At 43.1% G+C, this 21,881-nt stretch overlaps 1 protein-coding gene across 1 annotated transcript in view; it reads right to left on the reverse strand.

Moving 5' to 3' along the window:
- Positions 1 to 21,881, reverse strand: part of Armh3 (armadillo like helical domain containing 3) — a 203,642-nt gene that overhangs the window by 63,004 nt on the left and 118,757 nt on the right. The window contains exon 23 of the mRNA XM_038330160.1: positions 20,426 to 20,501. Within this exon, the coding sequence (XP_038186088.1) occupies positions 20,426 to 20,501 (76 nt within the window). The remainder of the gene's footprint in view (positions 1 to 20,425; positions 20,502 to 21,881) is intronic.

Raw genomic sequence — 21,881 nt, forward strand, 5'->3', positions numbered from 1 at the left:
CCTACAGAATATGGCATTTTAATGTTTTAATAACATAGGACTTCTCATGACAGTGAGACACATCTGCTCTTGGCAGCACCAATCTACTTGATAAAAGGATGATGGGCTTTGAAGTACCTCTATATGGAGTTTGCTTTCCTTTTGACAAAAGCTAGTCATTTTGGCAAAAAAACTGCCCTTGCCTCGAGTGCTGGCAATATGTTGTCCAAACTCAACAAGCAGGACACAAAAAAAAAAAAACCAACTGCTGAACTTTGTCACAATAGGGTGCTGTGGTGTCTGTACCCTGTCACTTGTATGTAAAATAAACACTGATTGGCCAGTAGCCAGGCAGGAAGTAGAGGTGGGGCAACTAGAATTCTGGGAAGAGGGAAGTTTTAGTCTGTAGTCACCATCCAGACAGAGAGGAAGCCAGATACAGAGCAAGCAAGATGTGACTGCCTTGTTGAAAAAGGTACCAAAGCTACATGGCTAACCCAGACAAGAATATGGGCTAATATAAATTATAAGAGTTAATAAGAAGCCTATAATTAATGTAGATCTCTTTGATTTCTTTGGGACTTAACGGCTGCAGGAATTGGGCAGGACAGAAACTTCGGTCAACAACAGAGTAGAACAGTCCTTTAAAAATGCCACGCCTCGTAGGAATGTCTGTCAGATATTTTAGGCCTGTAGGCCAAAGATGGATGCTCCGACATCACAGAGGAGCTGTGGGTGACTGTACAGGCAGGCAGCTGTTTCTGTCATTTCTTAGTTTTGGAAGCTGCTTACTCTAGAGTTTCTGTTTACTCAGGTAACAGTATATCCTTCTGGGGTCTCTGAAGAAATTGAACCAGGTAGTTATAACTACAGTTTTCCTTAGTCTTGGTAGAAAGTAAATTCGTTACAAATATAAGACTCACAAAATACATAATAATTTCTCCAAATTTGCCAAATACAAATGTAGTATATATAGTAAATATTTTTTTTTTTTGGAGACAGGGTTTCTATGTAGCTTTGGAGCCTGTCCTGGAACTAGCTCTTGTAGACCAGACTGTCCTCGAACTCACAGAGATCTTCATGCCTCTGCCTCCTGAGTGCTGGGATTAAAGGCATGCACCACCACCACCCAGCTTGTAAATATAATTCTTACCTGATAATTGTTCTTATAGTATATACTTTTACTGTGTTAAACCTTCTTTTTATTTAGATAAAAATGGGGAAATGTTATGAAACAATTATTTTGTACACTGTGAAGATGTGCCACTGTGATTGGTTTAATAAAAAGCTGAACGGCCAATAGCTAAGCAGAATTTCCAGGCATAGAGGATGATGGGAAGAAGGGTCACAGAGCAAGCAGCAAGGGCATTACAAAGTAAAGGTAACCAACCCACATAAAAGAACATAGATTAAAAAACATGGGTTAAATTATAAGAGCTAGTCAGAAACAAGTCTAAGCTATCAGCTGAACTTTCATAACTAATATGTCTCTGTGTCAATATTGGGGAGCCAACATTCCTGATGAAAAAGCCTGACTACAAAGCAAAAATGCTTTTTGTTTTTTTTTTTTTAAATAGTGAGGTCATTTTCTGTGAAGCTTCTCTTCCTAATCTATTCACACCAATGCTCTGCCATTCTGGGACTAGGAAACCTCTCTGAGTCTGTATCACTTTCAGATTCCATTAACACTTTGCTGACTGTAGTCCCAGATCAATAATAAAGATGCTGAACATGCCAGTGCCCTACGGCATTCTAGGGAACAACACTCTCTTCTAGCCACATGCTGTCTGCCGACACATTTCACAGCTCATTTCCTAACAGCTTCTCTTGTTTATCTCACACGACCCATATTGGCCTTAAACCTGTTATGTGTCCAAGGGTGATTTTGAACTTTGGATCTTCCTGTCTCAGCCTCCTGAGTGCTCAGATTATAGTTGTGAACCACCACATTCATTTAGTTATGACTTTTAATAACTACAGAAAAAAAAGCCAAGTTTCTTCCCAACTCACTGTCAGTCAGGATACTTTTCATAAATATGAATATAAACTAAGGCTAACCTGGAGCATATTCAAAAAATTCAAAGTGCTATTTCCTAACACCAGCTTAAAAGCAATCACAGGTTTTGCTGCCCCTAAAACAGACAGCCCAGTTCTTTAAAAGTCTCCTAAAGAAATGCTATATTAATTAAACTAGAGGAAATGGGAAAAAGTCAGCATAATTAACATACAAAGCAACACTATGGCCCAATTAATCACTAAGAAGAGCAATTGAATAAAACACTATGCATTTTTATGGTGCAATTTAATCTGGCAAGTAATTAATCACAGAAACACTGAGCAAAAAAAAAAGGATTTCCCTTTAAGGAAGTCACATTTATCATCTCTAATGTATCCCAAACCCTAATTTGTTATCCCAACTCAGAATTGTCTGGGAGATTGTCAGTCTTAGCAGAAAATGGGTTTCTAATTTAAAAACAAAACAAAACACAACCCTCAGCTTTTCAAATGAAGTAACAGGTCTAGGGGGTACCAAATGCTAAAGCATCAAGGATAGAGGTCTTTGACAGTGGGCATGGAGGTCTTAACTTCAGGAGAGTTCTCAGTTTAGATCACGTCAATGAAATACACAGTTACTAAATGAACCAGAGAGAAAACAGTATTAACAATAACCATTATTGGCCACAAACATTACCAAAACCCCAGAGGGAGAGCCCTCAGTACAAGCCAACAAAGCTTCATTCTTCAGAGTAAGCAAAAGGGAGAGGGGTGGAGATAGATGAGAGTAGAGAAATTTAACTCAAAAAAATTTCCTCTTTCTTCCCATCCTGCTTTAAATAATAACCTACTTCCTTAAGTTCAAACAGTCTTACCAGTTTATCAACAGGCTGACCTTTGTTTTTTTTTTTTGAGACAGGGCCTCACTAGTAGCCTTGCCTGACCTGGAACTTACTAGTGAATCAGATTGACCTTGAACTCAGAGATCCTTCCCCGACCCCAGTGTTGTGATTAAAAGTGGGCACCACCACACCCTGCCAACAGGCTGGCGTTTAAAATGAATTTAATATTCTAAGACATGACAATAAGCAGAAGCTACAAATATATGTTATATCAACACCCCTCTTCCTGGCTCCTCCTGTAGAATGAGACTATACAACCCGCCCTTTGTTTGCCAAGAAAGCTTATGGCATCTCTAAGCTTTTCAATTAATATTCTCAGCCCCACTCCTTCCTTATTTCTCTTTTTAGTACATATTTACAGACTGAGGCTGGTAGTGGAACTCAGGTCTCCAGCGGGTTCTAACTACACGGTTGTCTTTATTGGTGGGTTCCACCTTCAGTCCTGGATCCTGTGGTTTCTTAAACTGTTGTGCTTTTCATAATTCTTCTACCTGAGAAAAACTTTTACCAGTATCCTATTTATCCCAGGCCACTGTCCTCTGGACTTTGAACTCTCACACCTTCCTCTTCGTGCTGGTGTCTGTGGCTGGCTCTGCTGGCTTGTTCTTGATTCTGCTTTCCCTGGCCTTTAGGTGTATTTCCCGGCTGTAGAGTCTGCTGGCCTTTCAGTTCAGACTTTCTCTGAGCTGTGGTCTCTGAACTGTTTTTTTTTCTTCCCCTCACAGTAGCTCTCAAGCATAATCACTCCCTGCCCATCCCTCATCAGGCCCAGGTAGCATCCGAAATCTCTAGTTCTAAGAAAAAGAAACTCTGTTTGCTGATCTACGTCCAAGAAATATTTTTTCAAACACAGGCATAGATGCCACCTGCCTGCAACAGACCTCTAAAAAAGACAACAGAGAAACAGCTACTCTGGAATATGGTCAAACTTGTTTTCAAGGATGAGCTGAGGCTGAATATATTCTTTTGAGAGACAAGCTGACAAGTTGGCAAAGGACACTCCAGAAAAGGATCAGACCTAAGAATGGTTATCCAGAGAAACACCTCTCTCTCTGGCTAGCCTACAAAAGTTAACACATTAGGCTGGAGAGATGGCTCAGCGGTTAAGAGCACTGGCTGCTCTTCCAGAGGTCCTGAGTTCAATTCCCAGCAACCACATGGTGGCTCACAACCATCTGTAATGAGATCTGATGTCCTTTTCTGGCCTGCAGGTATACATGGAGGCAGAATGTTGAATACATAATAAATAAATAAATCTTAAAAAAATGCTAAACTAGGCCAGAGCTAGTTCTTAAAAAAATAAAAAAAAAAGTTAACACATCAATATCTACCTTTTCTAGACTATCAAAGATGGAGGCTGGGCATGCTGGTGTATGCCTCCAATCTTTCCAGCACCTCCTTATAACTATCCAAACGGATCATGTTTTCTATTTAAGAAATTAGTTCAGCCACTCATAGTGATCCATGGCTGTAATCTCAGCATTTGGAGAGCTGAGACAGGAGGACTGAGTTTCAGCCCAGCCTGGGATACATGATGAGACTATCTCAACAACAACAACAACAACCAAGCAAAAGAAAGAAGGGAAGGAAGGAAGAAAGAAAGAAAAGAAAAAAGAAATGGGATATATAGATGATGCAGTCATTAAGAGCAACTGGTTAAACCAGGCATTGGTGGTACACACCTTTAATCCCAGCATTTGGGAGGCAAAGACAGGTGATCTCAGAGTGTTCAACGCCAACCTGGTCTACAAAGAAAGTTCCAGGACAACTGGAACTATTTCACAGAGAAACCTTGTCTCAAAACACCAAGAAAAAAACAAAAACAAACAAACAACAAACACACAAAAAACCAAACACACTGGCTGCTCTTCCAGAGGATCCTGGTTCAATTCCCAGAACTCACGTTGATAGGTTCACAACTCTCTGTAACCATAATCCTAGATGATCTGACATCCTCTTCTGGCCTCCACAGGTACCAGGTATGCACACGGTGCACAGACATACATGCAGACAAACACACATACACATTAAATAAAGCTAAAAAACCTATGAAAATGCCAAGCGCAGTGGCACAGACCTGCAGTTCCAGCACTTGGAGGGTAGAGGCAGAATGATCAGGAGTTCAAGGCCAACCCTGTATGAGCATAGAAAGAAAGAAAAGAAAGAAGTGCAAACTAAATGGGACAGAAGTACAGACTTTAACACATCCCCATCCACAAGTCCCCATCACTATGATGATTAATTCTGTCATTGCCAACCTGACAGGATCTAGTATCACCAAAGAGACAAGCTCCTAGGCATATCTGTGAGGGACTTCAAGATTATGTTAATCAAACTGGAAAGACCCACCCTCAATGTGGGCAGCATCACTGCATTTAAACTGGAAAGACCCACCCTCAATGTGGGCAGCACCGCTGCATTTTAAAAGGAAAGAAGAAGGGAAGCTGAGCAGCAACATCTAAACTAACACTGTGCTTACCCACTGTAGATGCCATGGGACCAGCTGCCCCATGCCTGCTGTTGCCTTCCCTGCAGTTTGCAATTCTCTTTGAACTGTTGCGGGAGCTTCTTCTGCTCCTTCAGCCAATAGCCGCTGAGATACCAGCCCATTGGGGCGTGGTCTCTCTTTTTAAAAATGCGGCCACTTCCCTCCGTTCGCTCTCTGGCTTCCGGCTCCGCTTCTGACAACTAGGCTCCCTTCCTGATTGCACAGAGGGCTGTTGTCTGGGACGGTGATCTGTAAGTTTTTCCCCTTTAAATAAATAACCATTCTATTAATCATAATTCCAAACTGGTGTGGGATTGTTTGTGATTTACGCCTTTCATTGACCTGTAAGCCTTCCTTCCCTCCCTCTCTCCTTTCCTCCCTTCTAAGTTGCTTCTTATCAGGTATTGATTGCAGCAAGTCCATTTAATAAATTATCCCCAAAGTAAAACGAGGTACAGTCAAAAACTATCGAGCACCATGGACAGAAGCTTTTCCTACTCTGTTCCCAGGTGTGCTACCCAGAGGACTATGTATGTGTAAGGAGCCATGCCTGAGGACTAATTGTCTCGGAAGCTTGCTTAAGACTGAGAATTCCCATCCTGCGAAAACGTAAGTGAGAAATGAACGTTCCTTGGTGGGAGGTCACGGAAATGCATCAGCACATCTTGAGCTTGACATCCTGTTCACATTGCTGGTTTCAAAGAAATGATAAAGAAACCAATTACAACAACAAAATCTCATTAAACCTGTTACTACAGGAGCTCACTTTTCTAGAGCATGCGAACTATCTGAGCTCCAGGGAAAAACGTACAATTGAGGTGAAATTAATCAAAACCTCCATAAAAAAGAATAGCAAGACACAGTGTAAGAAGAACCTCTTACTCAGAGATTCCTGAAGTCTGATCACTGGGTGCATGATTCTGCTTATTATTATTTTTTACAGCGTGGCAGTGTATTTATAATTAGGCTGATAGTAAAATGACAATAACATGTAGATACAATTCATTTAACAGTCAATCGACCAGAGCTAAAAATTTTTATCATGTCATTAATTGCCTGCTTATTAAAGCACTCTATGAGTTTCAGTTGCAGGCTATGACACCATTGTTACAAACTCGGGGGGAATGCAAGCAGACCTCATGGGACCCCAACCTGAGAACCTCAGTGAGAGCAAGGGAGCCGTCCTCCTCAGCGGCGCTCTCCATGCCTTCACTGACGCCGTCTTCTCGCCACCCGTCTTCTCGCCACCCGCACTCGCGCCTGCGCCCTCACTTCTCAAAGCACCGACGCTTACACCGCCTTCACCGCCTTTGGCGTTTTAGCCCTTAGCTGGTGAGTGCGAGAGCAGGAGACCAGAGGTAGCTCTGACCGACTCCATGAAGGTCATCCGCCTGATTTGTTTAGGCAAGGCTATTATTTCTACAGTCTGGCCCTAGATGATGACTCTCTACCTACAATTTTTCTTCCCAAATTCATTCTTCACAAAGAGCTTTGCAGATGACTCTTGGGGAATGTTTTCAGGCTTCAAGACCATTTTATATAACAGTAGCAAACCAGAGTCCAGAAATGGAGAAAGATTAGTCCCAAATCATCCACCAAATCAGGAGCAGTCAGGAATAGATCAAAGCATCTGGACAAAGATTCTGAAGACACATTTACCAAATGTGCTGATGATACAAAGCTGCAGAAGATCCCAATACACAGAATGACAAATCAGGATCTGAAACAACCCTGATAAGCTAGAATGATGGACTTGAACACACAGGAAGTGTTAAACAAAGACAAGTGTTGAATACAGGTTAGATTCAGAAGAAAAGAAATAAGCTGTAGATACCGAGGAGGAGACTCACAGCAATAGCAACAAAAGCTATCCTGCAGGGTAAGATTTTAAGTTTTACATTCTTTTTACTCTGTTCTTTGTACTTTGCTTCAAAGTTTTTTTTATAATAAGCAGTAGTATTAAAATAAAATTAAAAATAAGTATCACATAACTAGCAAAATGCTACTACTAACTTAACAAGTATGGGATGAAAGAGCTGATGAAGGAAGGTCACTTGAAGCAGATTTGGAACACAATTCATCTACCAAATAATCTAATGCAGGACAGGGGTGTACCTAGCTGGTAGAGAGCTTGCCTAGAACGCAGAAAGTCCTGGTTTTCAGTCCTCAGCACAGTAGAAACTGAGCGTGGTGCTGTACACTTCCCAATACTTTGGAAGTAAAAGGATTAAAAGTTTAAGGTTGCAGCTAGGATGACTTAGTGGTAAAGATACTTTCCCAGCAAACTTGATGAACTGAGTTCAATTCCTGGAGCTAAATGTGGAAAGAGAGAAACGACTTCTGAAAATTGTCCTATGACTGCCACATGAGGACTAAGTAAAACCATCATATACACAGAGAGACAATCATAACGAAGTTAAAAAAAAAGTTGTTCAAATCAGGCTATGGTGGCATACACCTTTAATCCCAGCACTCAGGAGGCAGAGGCAGGAGAATCTCTGAGTTCGAGTCCAGTCTGGTCTACAAAGAGAGTTCCAGGCCAGTCAGGGGTGTTACACAGAGAAATCCTGTCTAAAACACAAACAAACAAAGAAGTTCAAGGTAATCTTCAGTTATATTGAGAGCTGGAGGCCAAGATAGACTATGTGAAACTTTTGTCTTAAAAATAAATAAGACGGGCTGGAGAGATGGCTCAGAGGTTAAGAGCACTGGCTGCTCTTCCAGAGGTCCTGAGTTCAATTCCCAGCAACCACATGGTGGCTCACAACCATCTGTACTGAGATCTGGCGCCCTCCTCTGGCATGCGGGCATACATCGAGGCAGAATGTTGTATACATAATAAATAAATAAATCTTAAAATAAATAAATAAATAAATAAATAAGACTACCAGGTGGTAGTGGTGCATGCCTTTAATCCCAGCACTCAGAAGACAGAGGCAAGTGGATCTCTGTGAGTTCAAGGCCAGACTAACTGGCCTACAGAGCGAGTTCCAGGACAGTCAAGGCTACACTGAGAAACCCTGTCTTGAAAAAACAAAAAAATAAATAAAAATAATAAAATAAAACAAACAAATAAATAGGGCTGGAGAGATGGCTCAGCAGTTAAGAGCACTGATTGCTCTTCTTGAGGACCTGGGCTCAGATCCTTTACCCACAAATGGCCTACAATGACCTGCAACTCCAGTTCCAGAGGATCTGATGCTTTCTAATCTCCATGGATACAAGACTGCCACATGGTGCACATGAATACATGCAGACAAAATACATACATAAAATAAAAAACATACCTTTAAAAACAAAACAATCCAATTAAAGAAAGCAAGTAAACTGTGATTATTTCATTGGTTTCAAGGCTCCTTTATAATCTGTGCCACATATCTGGATCATGCCTAACGGTCTGTGCTGGGTAGTTTTACATCAATTTGACATAATCTAAAAGTCATCTGAGAGGAGGAAACTCAATTGAGAAAATGACTCCATAAAATCCAGCTGTAAGGTATTTTCTTAATTAGTGACTGACGGGAGAGGGTCCAGCCCATTGTGGGTGGGGCCATCACTGGGCTGGTGGCCCTGGGTTCTGTAACAAAGCAGGCTGAGCCATGATGATGAGCAAGTGAGTAAGCAGCACCCCTCCACGGCCTTGCATCAGCTCCTGCCTCCAGGTTCCTGCCCTGTTTGAATTCTGTACTGACTTCCTTCAGTGATGAACTATGATGAGGCAGCATAAGCCAGACAAACCCTTTCCTCCCCAGCTTGCTCTTTTGGTCATAATGTTTTATCACAGCAATAGAAACCCAAACTAAGAGAGGATCTTTCACTATAATAAACATTCCCTTTAATAGTTCTCTGGTGAAAGGCATACCTTGACACCATATGGGAAGGGATAAATGAAGAAATTTAATTAATGGTTCTACAGACCTTTAATCCTAGGATTCAGAAAGCAAAGAGAGGTGGATCTCTGCAAAATTAAGCCCAGCCTGGATTAATACTGAGTTCCAGGTCAGCCAGGGCTACAGAATAAGACCATCATGGAGGAAGGGAAAGAGCAAAGGTCCAGGATGATTAGATGAGAGCCAGTGTCTAGTCTAGCCTATGTCCATGGGGGGGGGGGGAGGACAGGGGTGTGTGTGTGAATAAAGTGTCCCCATAGCCTCTAGCATTTAGATACTTGGTCTCCAGATGTTGGCCTTTTTGTGTGGAGGGCGGCTTAAGAGGTATGCTCTTAGCCAGGCTGTGGTGGCACACGCCTTTAATCCCAGCACTCAGGAAGTAAAGGCAGGCAAATTTCTCTGAGTTTGAGGCCACTCTGATCTACAGAGCAAGTTCCGGGACAGGCACCAAATCTACACACAGGAACCCTGTCTTGAAAAACCAAAAAAGAAAAAAAAAGAGGTATGGTCTTGTTTAAGGAAGTGTGACCCTGGGGGCTGGGGTGGCTCTGAGAGATTAAAAACTGGCACCATTCGTAGTCTGCACTCTTCCTGCTTGTGTCAAGATGTGAGCTCGCAACACTTCTGCACTGCTGGTGGGAGTGCAAACTGGTACAGCCCCTTTGGATGTCAGTGTGGCGATGTCTCAGAAAATTAGGAAACAACCTTCCTTAAGACCCAGTAATACCACTTTTGGGTATATATCCAAAGGATGCTCAACCGTGCCACAAGGACATGTGCTCAACTATGTTCACAGCAGCTTTGTTTGTCATAGCCAGAACCTGGAAACAACCTAAATGCCCCTCGATCAAAGAATGGATAAGGAAAATGTGGTACATTTACACAATGGAGTACTACACAGCAGAAAAAAATGACAGCTTGAATTTTGCAGGAAAATGGATGGAGCTGGCTGTGCAAACCTGATAGCCTAGATCCAGTTCGCTGTCCTCCCACCGACAGATGTGCTCAGAGTCATGTTCGTGCCAATGCCCCCAAACTCATTACTCCCTCTCCCTCTCCCTCCCTCCCTCTCTCTCTCTCTCTCTCTCTCACACACACACACACAAACACGGGGGGGGCAGAGGGAAGAAAGGAAGGAGAAAAGGGTTCCTTGGGTTGACTAATTATACTCTTCTAAAACCCTGGACGCTGGCTGGGAGGTAGCTCAGTGGTTTAAGCACTTGCTGTGCAAGCCTGTGACAGAGGCTGGATCCCTCCCTCCCATGTAAAAGCCAGACGTGGCAGTCTGTATTTGCAACCCAGTGCTCAAGGGCAAGGGCAGGAAGAGCTCTCAACTTGCTGGCAAGACCCAGGTTCAGCTGAGAGATCCTGTCTCAAAACTTAAAGTGGAGAACAGAAGACATCTGATATTCAGGTATACACAGGCAAACACGCACATGAATGCTGCCCCCTGAACTAAATAGCCCTGCACAAAGTGACAACCTGGAAGTGAGTGTCTCAGTATGCATTTGGACCCTGCTAAGAAGAGCCTTCTATTTCAGTCTAGTAGCCTGATTCAGGCTCAGCTCAAGATTGACTCCTTTTCTGCTAGGAGCAATAGTCCACAAATAGCCCCTTACCCGAACCAATTAAAACAGGCCGCAATCAGTAGCCTTATTGGAAGAAATGAGATGCAGAGGCACAGCACACGAGAATATCTTCTATAAACCAATGCTGACTCCAGACATTTCAAAAGCACACTTAGTAACTCTTTCGAGTCACTCCATCAAAGCACTATGTCCTTTCAAACTCACATAGTCCTCTAACAAATGCTAATTAGTCCTGCTACTTTTGTATCCACACTTTTCTTTGCTGTAAAGCTCAACATCAGAAGCCAATGAGCTCTGACTACTCACATCCTGAATACAAGGAAGAACAAGCTATGGGCTATTAGCTCACCAGGGAATGCTGTGTTTAACACCTACACATGAGAAAACCTCCCACAAAGGAAATGCATGTATGTAAAACCCAAATGCAGACTTTCCCCCACTGTCACAACGCTCCAAATACAGTAAAGGGAACAAGAGCAAGAGTCCTCACTTGTTCAGAAAATAAGAAATTCCTTTCTTGCTGTTTCCTTCTTTAAAGCAAGTAAGTTTACTGAGATGGATGTAGTATATATATGCTACTTAGAGCTGCACAGAAGTTTCTATATTTCACTGTAATTGAATTAGTATAAAGCCTGGCTGGGCATAGAGGCATATATTTATAACATACAGGGAAAGCTGAGACAGGAAGATCATTTGTGCCCAAGAGTTCAAGGTCATCTTGGGAAACCCAGGGAAATATAGGAAAAGAAGGAAAGAAGGAGGGAGGGAGAGAGGGAGGGAAGGAGGGACAGACAAAAGCAGGTATGTCAGTACATTCCTATAATTCCAGCAGAGACAGGGGACCTAAATCTCTCTCTCTCTCTCTCTCTCTCTCTCTCTCTCTCAGCAAGCCTGGTGTGGTAGTGAGTGCCTGTAATGTCAGCACTGGGAGGTGGACCCCTGATGCTTACTGGCTGACCAGCCTAGCATAATGGGAGCCTTCTAGGCACTGAAAGACCCTGCCCCCCAAATCAAGGTATCCAGTACCTGAGGAGTAACTTCTGAGGTTGGCCTCTGGCCTGCACATGTGAGCACACATATACTTGTGCACCCTCACACAAACACAAACAGAAAAGATGAAAAAAGAATTGGTAAAGAAACAAATGAAATTCCACATCAGGTCCACATAAGTAGGGACAGAGACTAAATAATAAAATTGGATAAGAAAGGAGCTTAATTTTGAGACTGAGTTCTCCCTGAGAACCATCACAACTGAGACTCTAAGATCTGTATACTTGTACAATCAGGACAATTTTTGTTGTTTTGTTTTTGAGACAGGGTTTCTCTGTCTAACTCTGTCCTAGACCTCACTCTGTAGACCAGGCTGACCTCGAACGCACACAAATCTGTCTGCCTATGCTTCCCAAGTGCTGGGATTAAAGGCGTGTGCCACCATCACCTGACTCAGGACAACATTTGTAATAAATTAGTAATATTTATACATTTGCTGTAATGATCTATCCTGTCCCTTTAAGAGACAAGCCCCGTCCACTTCCTACTCTGTTCGCTGAGGCAGGCAGATCTTCCTTTCTGCTTGCAGCCTGAGTCCCTTCCTTTTCCATCTCCCTCTCAAAGAGGCAGCTTCTACCTCTTCCTTTCTCTCTCCCTCCCCCACTCTCTCTCTGCCCCTCTCTCTGTTCTCCCTTCTCCCTCCATAACCCACTAAATAAATATCCAACCTCACTTTGCATGGCATGCCTATCCCCCATGGTCTTGTGCACTGTCCCTGCCCAAGATACACTCTCTGTCACCACTCGGAGACCTGCAGTGTTTCTGCCGCTGCAGCCACTTGGGGATCTGCAGCATTTTATTTTTATACTAAGTCCTGGGCTGACCTCCAGTACCACACAACCCTAGTGTGGTGGTGTTCAAAGATGTGAGAAAAGCCTGGGAGAACGGGGATTAAATTTCAAGGATAGCCTCTAATATACAGTAAGTCTGAAACTAGTCTCAGCTGCATAAGATGTCTCCTCAAAGGGGGCCGAGTAGACACAGTGGTACAGGCCTGCCATACTCAGGAAGCTGAGGCATAAGGATCACTACAGCTGGGAATTCAACCATTCTTGAGCATTCTATTCTATCTTAGGACAGATCAAACAAACAATTCGGGGGCATCAGAGGACACTGTAAAAAATGAAAGGCAATCCATGGAATGGGAGAAAATACTTAAGAATCATCTGATAAAGAGTTGATATACATATTACATAAAGAACGCCTAAAATTCAACAACAAAACTTAACTAGCTTGGTACGGTGGCATAGGACTTTAATCCCCACACTTGGGAGGTAGAAGCCGAAGGATCTCTGTGAGTTCAAGGCCACCTGGTTTACGTTGTAGAGTTCTAGAATAGGTAGAGTTACACAGTAACACCTTATCTTAAAAACAAACAAAAAACCCAATTGAAGAATGGGAGGAATGAGAATACCAGCAAAGAGATCAAGATCATGAAGGGCACACCCAATGGAACAGTTTACCTGAGCTAATGGGAGCTCACAAACTCTAGCCAGACAGGGAAGGAACCACCATAGGACCAAACTAGACCCTCTGAATGTGGGTGACAGTTGTATGGTTGGGGCAGACTGCGGGAGCCTTGGCAGTAGCACCAGGATTTATCCCTACTGCTTATACTGGCTTTTTGGGAAACCATTCTCTTTGGATAGATAACGGGGCAGGGAGGTGGAGGGGATGGGAGGAGGGGAGGGAGTGAAACTGGGATTGGTATGTAAAATGAAAAAAAGATAGTTTTCTTATTTTAAAAAATAAAATTTAAAAAAAGTGGAATAAAATAAACCCACTCAATTACTACATGGGAAAGGGGAGACCTAAGGCTACGGCTTAGTGTAGAGCACTTTTATTAGCACATCCCAGGCCCTGAGTATGACTCTTAGTACTACAGGAGGGTGTGGAGGGGTAGCTGGATGTGGTGGCACACGCCTGTAAATCCCGTCACCCCCACTTCTAAAAAACAGAAAGAGAGCTGGAGGGGGCAGGATTTGAATAAATACTTCTCCAAGGCAGAGATATAAATGTCTAAAAAAATTTTGAAAAATGTTCAACATTATTATTGGTCATTAGAGAAATGCAAATTAAAACTATAATGAGACACTTCTTCATACCCATTAGGATGGCTAGTACCAAAAAAGAGAAAAGTATTAACAAAAATGTGTAAAAATTAGGATGTAAAATAGTGCAGCCACTTTGAGAAATGGCTGGCAAGTTCTCCAAATGTTATATATAAACTATCATATGCTGTAGTAATTCCACTTCTGAATCAAGGTATTGAAGAGTTTCAGTAGAATCCTGTTCATATAAGCATCATTCACAGCATCCAAAAGGTAGAAGTTACTCAAGTTTTCTCAGCATTACAACAGAGTAACAAAGCGTGACAGATACCTACAATGGAATACTATTCCACCCACAGAGGAAGTTCTGACACGGACTACACATGCCGAAGCACAAATATGATTCTGATATGAAGTTCAGGGCAAATTATGAAAACCAGAAAACAGGATGCTGATTGCCAGGTGCTAGAGGTTAGGGATTAGGATGGGGGGATTTAAAGAGTACCTAGTTTGGGTTAGGAGTCTAGCTAAGTGGCAAAGGCTCAACTTTGAGTCCCCAGCACTACTCATGAATACATAAAGTTCTGGAAATGGATGATGGTAGTGGTTGCACAACAATATAAATATACTTAATGTCAAGGAATTATATGGTTAAAAATAATTAAAATTTCAGCTGAAGAGATGTCTTAGCAATTAAGAGCACTGGCTGCTCTCCTAGAAGACCTGGGTTTAATTTCCAGCACCCACATGGTAGCTCACAACTATCTGTAACTCCAGTCCCAGGAAATCTGACCCTCTTCTTGACCTCTTCTGACCATGTCTAGACACACATGATGCACAGACAGACATGCAGGCAGAATACCCACATGCATGATGATGGTGATGATGACAATGATTGATGATGATAGAGAGGAAACACAGTGCAGAATTATTCCAAGAGAGTTTTAAGCTGAGTTTAAGAAGGGCATGCTAAAATCACCCTCACCTTCAACAATCTTTACCTCAAGTTTAAGCCAAGAGTCTTAAACTGCACTACAGTTCACAGTCCTAGCTATGACCTTATGCAAAACCTCCCTTTGCAGTGTAAACCAAATTAGGGCAAAACAGATAATTCGCCACATGGGTTTCAGGGCTTGGTTTGTTTCTAGCTGTGGTCTTAGTAGACTGGGAAACATCGACTATTAAAATAAATAATGCTTCTAGTCACCAAGTAAACAACATTACTGTGGCTTCTCTTTAGTGCTGTGTTGTAATGTATATAATGTTTCCTAATCTAAGGGAGTTGATCAGGGTCTGATTAATACAAGCAGGACTATTACTGATAAATTCTAACTCGAGTGATAATCTACGTCGAGGGCAAACAACTACAAGCCATGGCCAAGTAGTCCCTACTGCTTATGGGTCATCAGCTCAGGGCCCTGCTCAAATCTTTTCCTTTAGTCTCAATTTTACCCTATACTTTTGTCTAAATCCACTTCTCAGTAAACTAGGTTGCATCCTTCTGCTGAGTGCCTGAACATGAAACTGCGACTCCTTTCAATTCGTCAGTGCTCACTTTATTAAGAGACCCTCTAAGTAGGAGGCAGATATTGAAGCCCAATCGGGTGCATGAAAAAAGAGTTGGGGAGACCTCACATTTCCTTCTCAGCTCTAATTCTGCCTTCCTCTTCTTCTTCTTCTTCTTCTTCTTCTTCTTCTTCTTCTTCTTCTTCTTCTTCTTCTTTCTTCTTCTCCTCCTCCTCCTCCTCCTCTTCCTCTTCCTCCTTTTCCTCCTCCTCTTCTTCTTTTTTTAAAAGATTTATTTATTTATTATGTATACAACATTCCTTCCATGTATGCTTACATGCCAGAAGAGGGCACCAGATCTCATTATAGATGGCTGTGAGCCACCATGTGGTTGCTGGGAATTGAACTCAGGACCTCTGGAAGAGCAGTCAGTGCTCTTAACCACTGAGCCACCTCTCCACCCCCCCCCCTTTTTTTAAGACAGGGTTTCTCTGAAGCTTTGGAGCCTATCCTGGAAGTAGCTCTTAGCTCTTGTAGACCAGGCTGGCCTCGAACTCACAGAGATCCGCATGCCTCTGCCTCCTGAGTGCTGGGATTAAAGGTGTGCGCCACCAATGCCCAGCTAATTCTGCCTTCTTTAACAGCACTTTTTAGGCCGGGGTGGTGGTGTGCACCTGTAATCCCAGTACCAGAGAGAGATGGAAGCAGGAAATATCATATGTTTAAGGCCATCCTGGACTACAAAGTAAATTCAAAATCAGTCTCAGCTACTAGCACTTGATAGGTAGCAACATGAAGATCAGGAATTTAAAACCAGCCTTGAGTACAAAATAAGTTCAAGGCCAGTTTAGGATACTGAGATCTGTCCCATAAACAAATGAAAACCACAGAATGTATGGGAGAAAGGAGACAAGCCCTCTAAATGAACCTTAGGGTACCACAGGGCATCTTACTCTTCTCATGAAAGGACACAACAGTTCCTCTGGGAAGAACAAGCTCTGCTTGGTGATGACATCAGGTATTCCAATTCAAATTGTAGCTCTAAGCAGCTGTATTTTCAAACTCTGCTAAGGATCAAACGGAGGAGGGGTCATTCAGACATGAACAACTGATGACCAGTGCAGCAGCATGACTAAGCCGCGAGAGACAGGGAGACCCAGACCACCAGCACTGAGCGCCAAGCCTGCAGGAGGACTTCAACCCCCACTGCCAACTAAAGCTCCAAAGGACACAAAGGTCTGTGGTCATTCTGCTGCTCTCTACCTGCTGGGCAAGCTCTAAGTCATGGTGGTCCTTAGACCCACCACAGGCTAGGAGAGCCAAAGACACAGCTTTACACTGCCATCAATTAGCTAGACACCTCCCAGCTTGGACATCAGAAGTTTACCTGCAGCTCATCTATTCTGGAGCTCTGGAAGAGCCCACTACAAGACAGCTGACAAGAGTTTGTTCAAGGAATCCTTCTCGTGTGACATCAGCACAAGTAACCTTTAGAAACAGCTAAAATAAATTTGTATACTACTGCGGCTTTCCTGCTAAGCCTTTACAGCACAGTATCCCTCAGAGACTCAACAGTCAGATTTTCTGACACATGCTCCTATTTTCTCAATCACCCAAAGCCATAGATACATAACACAAACTTTAAAAGAAAGACAAAGAGGCAAAAGGAAGCTTGGCTCAGTCGTGCCTCTTTATCCTTCAGGTAAGAGGATACTGAATGAGACAACTGCCTTGATCACTCTCAACCATGCACCAACAAGGCCTAGCTACATGAAAAAACAAAGCACTTTAACTCTTGCAAAATAGAAAAATAAAAGTAACTAGGAATTACTAAGCAAGGCTCAAAACAATAAGGCTAAAAATCAAGGCCAGGTATAGTGCTGCATGCCTTTAATCTCAGCACTCATCAGGAAAAGGCAAGCAGATCTAAGTCTGAGGCATGCCTGTTCTACTATTGAGTTCCAGGCCAGCCAAGAGTACATAGAGAACTCCTGTCTCAAAAGTTAAAGTGGGGTGGGGTAGAAAATTGGCTCAGCAGTTAAAAACACTTGTTTTTGTAGAGGACCCAAGTTCAATTCTTAGCACCCACATGGTGGCTCACAACTATCTAAAAGTCAGGCGCAAGGGACTGCACAGCCTCTTTTGCCCTCCAGGTCCACCAGGCACACAAAAGGTGTACTTACAAGTAACATAAAAATAAATAAAGAGCCGAGCAGTGGTGGGACACGCCTTTAATCCCAGCACTTGGGAGGTAGAGGCAGGAGGATCTCTGAGTTCGAAGCCATCCTGGACTATAGAGCAAGTTCCAGGACAGCCAGAGAAACTTTGTCTTGTGGAGGGGGGTGGCGGGGTGGGAGAGAATTACCCTAGATACAGCAATTCCCCATCTGGTCCTATTCCTCAAAGAAGAGGAAGTACAGCCTCTTTGCTTCTTTTAAGAGAGTCCAAGACAGTCTAGAACTCGTAAACCATCACCTACCAATCTTGGTCTCCCAAGTGCTGATATTAAAGGTATGCAACACCAGAAGCAGGATCTCAAACACAACACCTATTCATAGCAGCGTCATGCACAAAACCAAAAAGTAACAACTCAAGTGCCCATCAACAAGTGAATAGATAAAATATGGTGTAGAAGTACAATGAAAATATTATGTGGCCTAAGAAGGAAAGAGATTCCGACATGCTGTAAGAAGTATGAAACCATCATTCTACATGGAATGACTACAATTTTAGTTTCTCAGGAACTAATGGCTGACATCAGCATCCCCATTTAATAGGTGGCAGAAAAGGCTCAGAGATGCTAATCTGCTCAAGGTCATATGGCAAATGGCAGCAGCAGCTTTTCTCACTTAATTTCATTCCACCTTCTAGACCGTGAGAAAGACAGAGCAGCATAAGACATTTCTCTGTGAACCTGAGAGGAGGAGGCTGGGCTCACAACGTTGCAAGGCAACCAAAGCAGGGTCTTCCAAAACACATCCTGTCTTTGAGAAGCAACTTCCTTGCTGGGAAAGTGTATTTTGAGGCAGGTGTGATGACAAACACCTGTCAACTCAGCACTTTAGTAGAAGCAGAAGGAATAGGAAACAGTTGAAGGTCACCTTGGCTACATACTGAGTTCAAAGCCAGCCTGTGCTATGAGAATCTGTCTCAAGGTGGGTAAAACAAAGATATTTTAAAAAGCATATAACATATGCTACAGAGTTTAAAGGTTAAAAGATTAGAGAAGACTGCATGTGGACGAACTGGAAGGATACCCCAAGCCTGGCATTTAGAGGGTGAAAAGAGCTGTCCGGAAGGAGCAAAGGTGAACCGTTCTTAGTCTCATCAGTCTGTGTCTCTGGTCTGGATTTAGTGTTAGAAGATTCAAACACATCTTTCCAATAATATCTTAAGGAAGTTGAGTGGGTCCTTGCTGCTTCAGTCAAATACTTAATTAGCCACAGTGAAAATGATGTGCTTATTCTCTACAGGAGGCCCAGTTTGAGAACTGAAATGAGAGGGGAGGTCTGGCAGTCATGCAGACAAGGAAACGGCCATGGTGACTGGCATCTTTTCAAGGCTCAGCCCAGTTCTTCCATTACTTAGAGAAGGCAGAGAAACTCAAATCAGCTGCCTGGAGACCCTTGGGAAGAGTAAGGACAGCAGCCAAGGCAGAAACTATTGAAAGCAAAAGCAACAAAGTAGAAGATAAAGCAAACAGGCCTCAGACAAAGAGGAGATGCCTGGAAGGCCTGTGTCAATACATGATAATAAACATAACATACATTATCTTCCTATGTACCTCATACTCTAGCCCAGAACCTGGTGTTTCATTCAGACATCCAAGTCTGTCTTACTGCCCTACGGTCACAAAGGGTAATTTGGGAGAAGAGTCTGTCATGCCAAATTCTTTTAGAAACTCACATTTCTTGTAAGGACTCACAAGTGTTTTGATTGCTTGCTAGGTGCAGGCAGGCATCTTTGGTGAGCTTTATAGATGTTTGCTCAGTGTCTCTGGAGGCAGCAGGCAGTCCAGCCTTCACTGCGTGCTGCTGGCACACCTCACCCCAGGCTCCCTCGGCCCAGCCCACCTAACACACAGATTTCACAGCTTCCCTCTTATTCCCAGAGGCGACACACACTGTAGTAAATCACTTCAGAGACATTTTACTTTAAAACAGAGAGAAGGGAAGATGGGAATAAACATCCCACCACTGCTCTCTCACACATTAGAATCTACACAAAGTTGTAAATATGCGCTACTATTATTGGAGTGTCTGGCAAGCCTTACATCTGGAGCTAAATCAAGTTCCCCATCTGCCGGGTTTGCCTGTTTTATTCAACGTTAACTTCTTGATTGTTTGCAAAAACAATTTAATAACTGTTGAGAAAAAGGAAAATCATAGGCACAAAGGGAGGAAACAATGGGAGACAGTCAACTGAGCTCAACACCAAAACCCTTACCCTCCTTCCCCACTTACAGACCACTCCCTCCTGTGAGAACTACTTCCTCCGGACTCAGTGAACCCCATGTCTGACACAATTTTATCCAACAAATATAGCATTTTTTGTGATATTTCATAAGGACTAAAAGTGACGTAGCCCCAGGGATTCTGTTTGCCTGTGTTTATCACAAATAGAAATATCTATTTACAGTCACATATGAGAGTCCTACGTCACCATGAAGAGACCACAGTGAAGAGCAGAGGAAACTGTGCGCACAAAGAACACTTTGGCAGTTAAGGTGCCTGCAAAGGGCGCAATCACCGCTCAGGTGGAAAATTCACACACCAGGCAGCGCTCTGAGCTATTTCAATTTGACAAAATGAAAGCCTCATGCACTCCTGCTTTTCTTGATCAGGTCTGACAATTTCTTGCACTCCTACAGACATCAGGGCTTAAAATAGTAGTGGTACTCAGAGCGTTCTCCTTGGGAAGGTGCAATAAACCTCAGGATGAGCAAGGAGCTGTGAAAGGAATTCTCACTCCTTACCTGACATTAACCAATGCGTGCGTCACCTTGCTAGCTGCTTCCTTCCACTGGCCTGCGTTGGTAGAAAGCCTAAGGACTGCGGAAGGAAAGAACACAGATCTGTCACAAACAGAGCCTGAGCCAATCAAAGTAGTCACTTCTCCTTCCCTGCCTTGGGCTTCTCTTAGGCCCTCCCGATAATGGGCTCCAAAACTTAGTTTCTATGTTCACTTGACATAGAAAGATGAAGCCATAGCTCAGTTGACCACAGAGCATGAAGACCTGAGTTAGGTCCCCAAAGGCCCTGGAAAATGCCTGGTGTGGTGACACATGCTTGTAATCCCAGCACTGGTGAGCAAGAAACAGGTGGACCCCTGGGGCTTGCTGCCGGCTAGTTGGTTTAGCCTTCTTGGCAAACTCCAGGCCAATGAGAGACCCTGTCTAAAATGATAAAGTGGACAGCTCTTGAGGCATGACCTGACACTGATCTCTGGCCTCCATGTACACATGCCTGTGTAAACACATATATCTATATAGGGGTGGCAATGTGGCAACAACCTGCTTGCCATGTTTACTATTTCCCTAATAGCAAGGGTTATACTTGGTTGGCATGGAACTATGTAGACCATGCTAGCCTCAAACTCACAGCACTCCTACTGGCTGAGTTGCTATCCCTTCTTGTTCCACGTGTATCTTTATAAACTATAGCCATACACCAGTCAAATAGGACAAACAATCTTTCCAGGTAGAGAATGATCATGTTTCAATCAATGAATGAGCTGTTTTGCTCCTCTAACTTACATTGAGTGACATGCAAAATGAGTCAAAAAAAAAAAAAAAGCAGTCACTATCTGACCAAACTCTCTTTCACAAACACAGTTCATGGAGCGGGGGTGGGGGTGGGGGGGATGAAGAGAAGACAGAAAGCACAGTGAGCACATCGCCTGACAGTCATGGTCTCCAGGCCACATGGGTGTTATAACCACGCCATTTAGAATACACAAGCAGCACAAGCACTCCCTGGAAAAACAAATATGTTTTTGCTTTGCTTGTGTTTGTAAACACACACACACACACACACACACACACTCGTGTGTACAAGTGCATATACCCATACATGTGCATATAAAGAGCAGAGATGGACTTCTTCCTCTACTGCTCTGCATCTTATTATTTTTTTTAACTTTGCTAATTAATGTGTGTGCTTACGGAGGTGAGAGGACAATTTGTAGAAGTTGATTCTCGTCTTCTACCATGGGTTCCAAGGACTGAACTTAGTGTATAAGGCTTAGAGGCAGGTACCTTTACCTGCTGAGCCATCTAGCTGGCCCCTCCACCTTATTTTTTGATACTGAGTCTCTTACTAAATCCAGAAGGCACTGACTGATTAAACTGGTGTCAAGACAAGTCTCTGGATCCTCCTGTCTCCATCTCCCCAGGACAGGGTTACAAGTGCATACAATCACACCTGGATCCT

This window comes from Arvicola amphibius, chromosome 1 (genome assembly GCF_903992535.2).
Source record: "Arvicola amphibius chromosome 1, mArvAmp1.2, whole genome shotgun sequence".
Classification (NCBI taxonomy): domain Eukaryota; kingdom Metazoa; phylum Chordata; class Mammalia; order Rodentia; family Cricetidae; genus Arvicola; species Arvicola amphibius.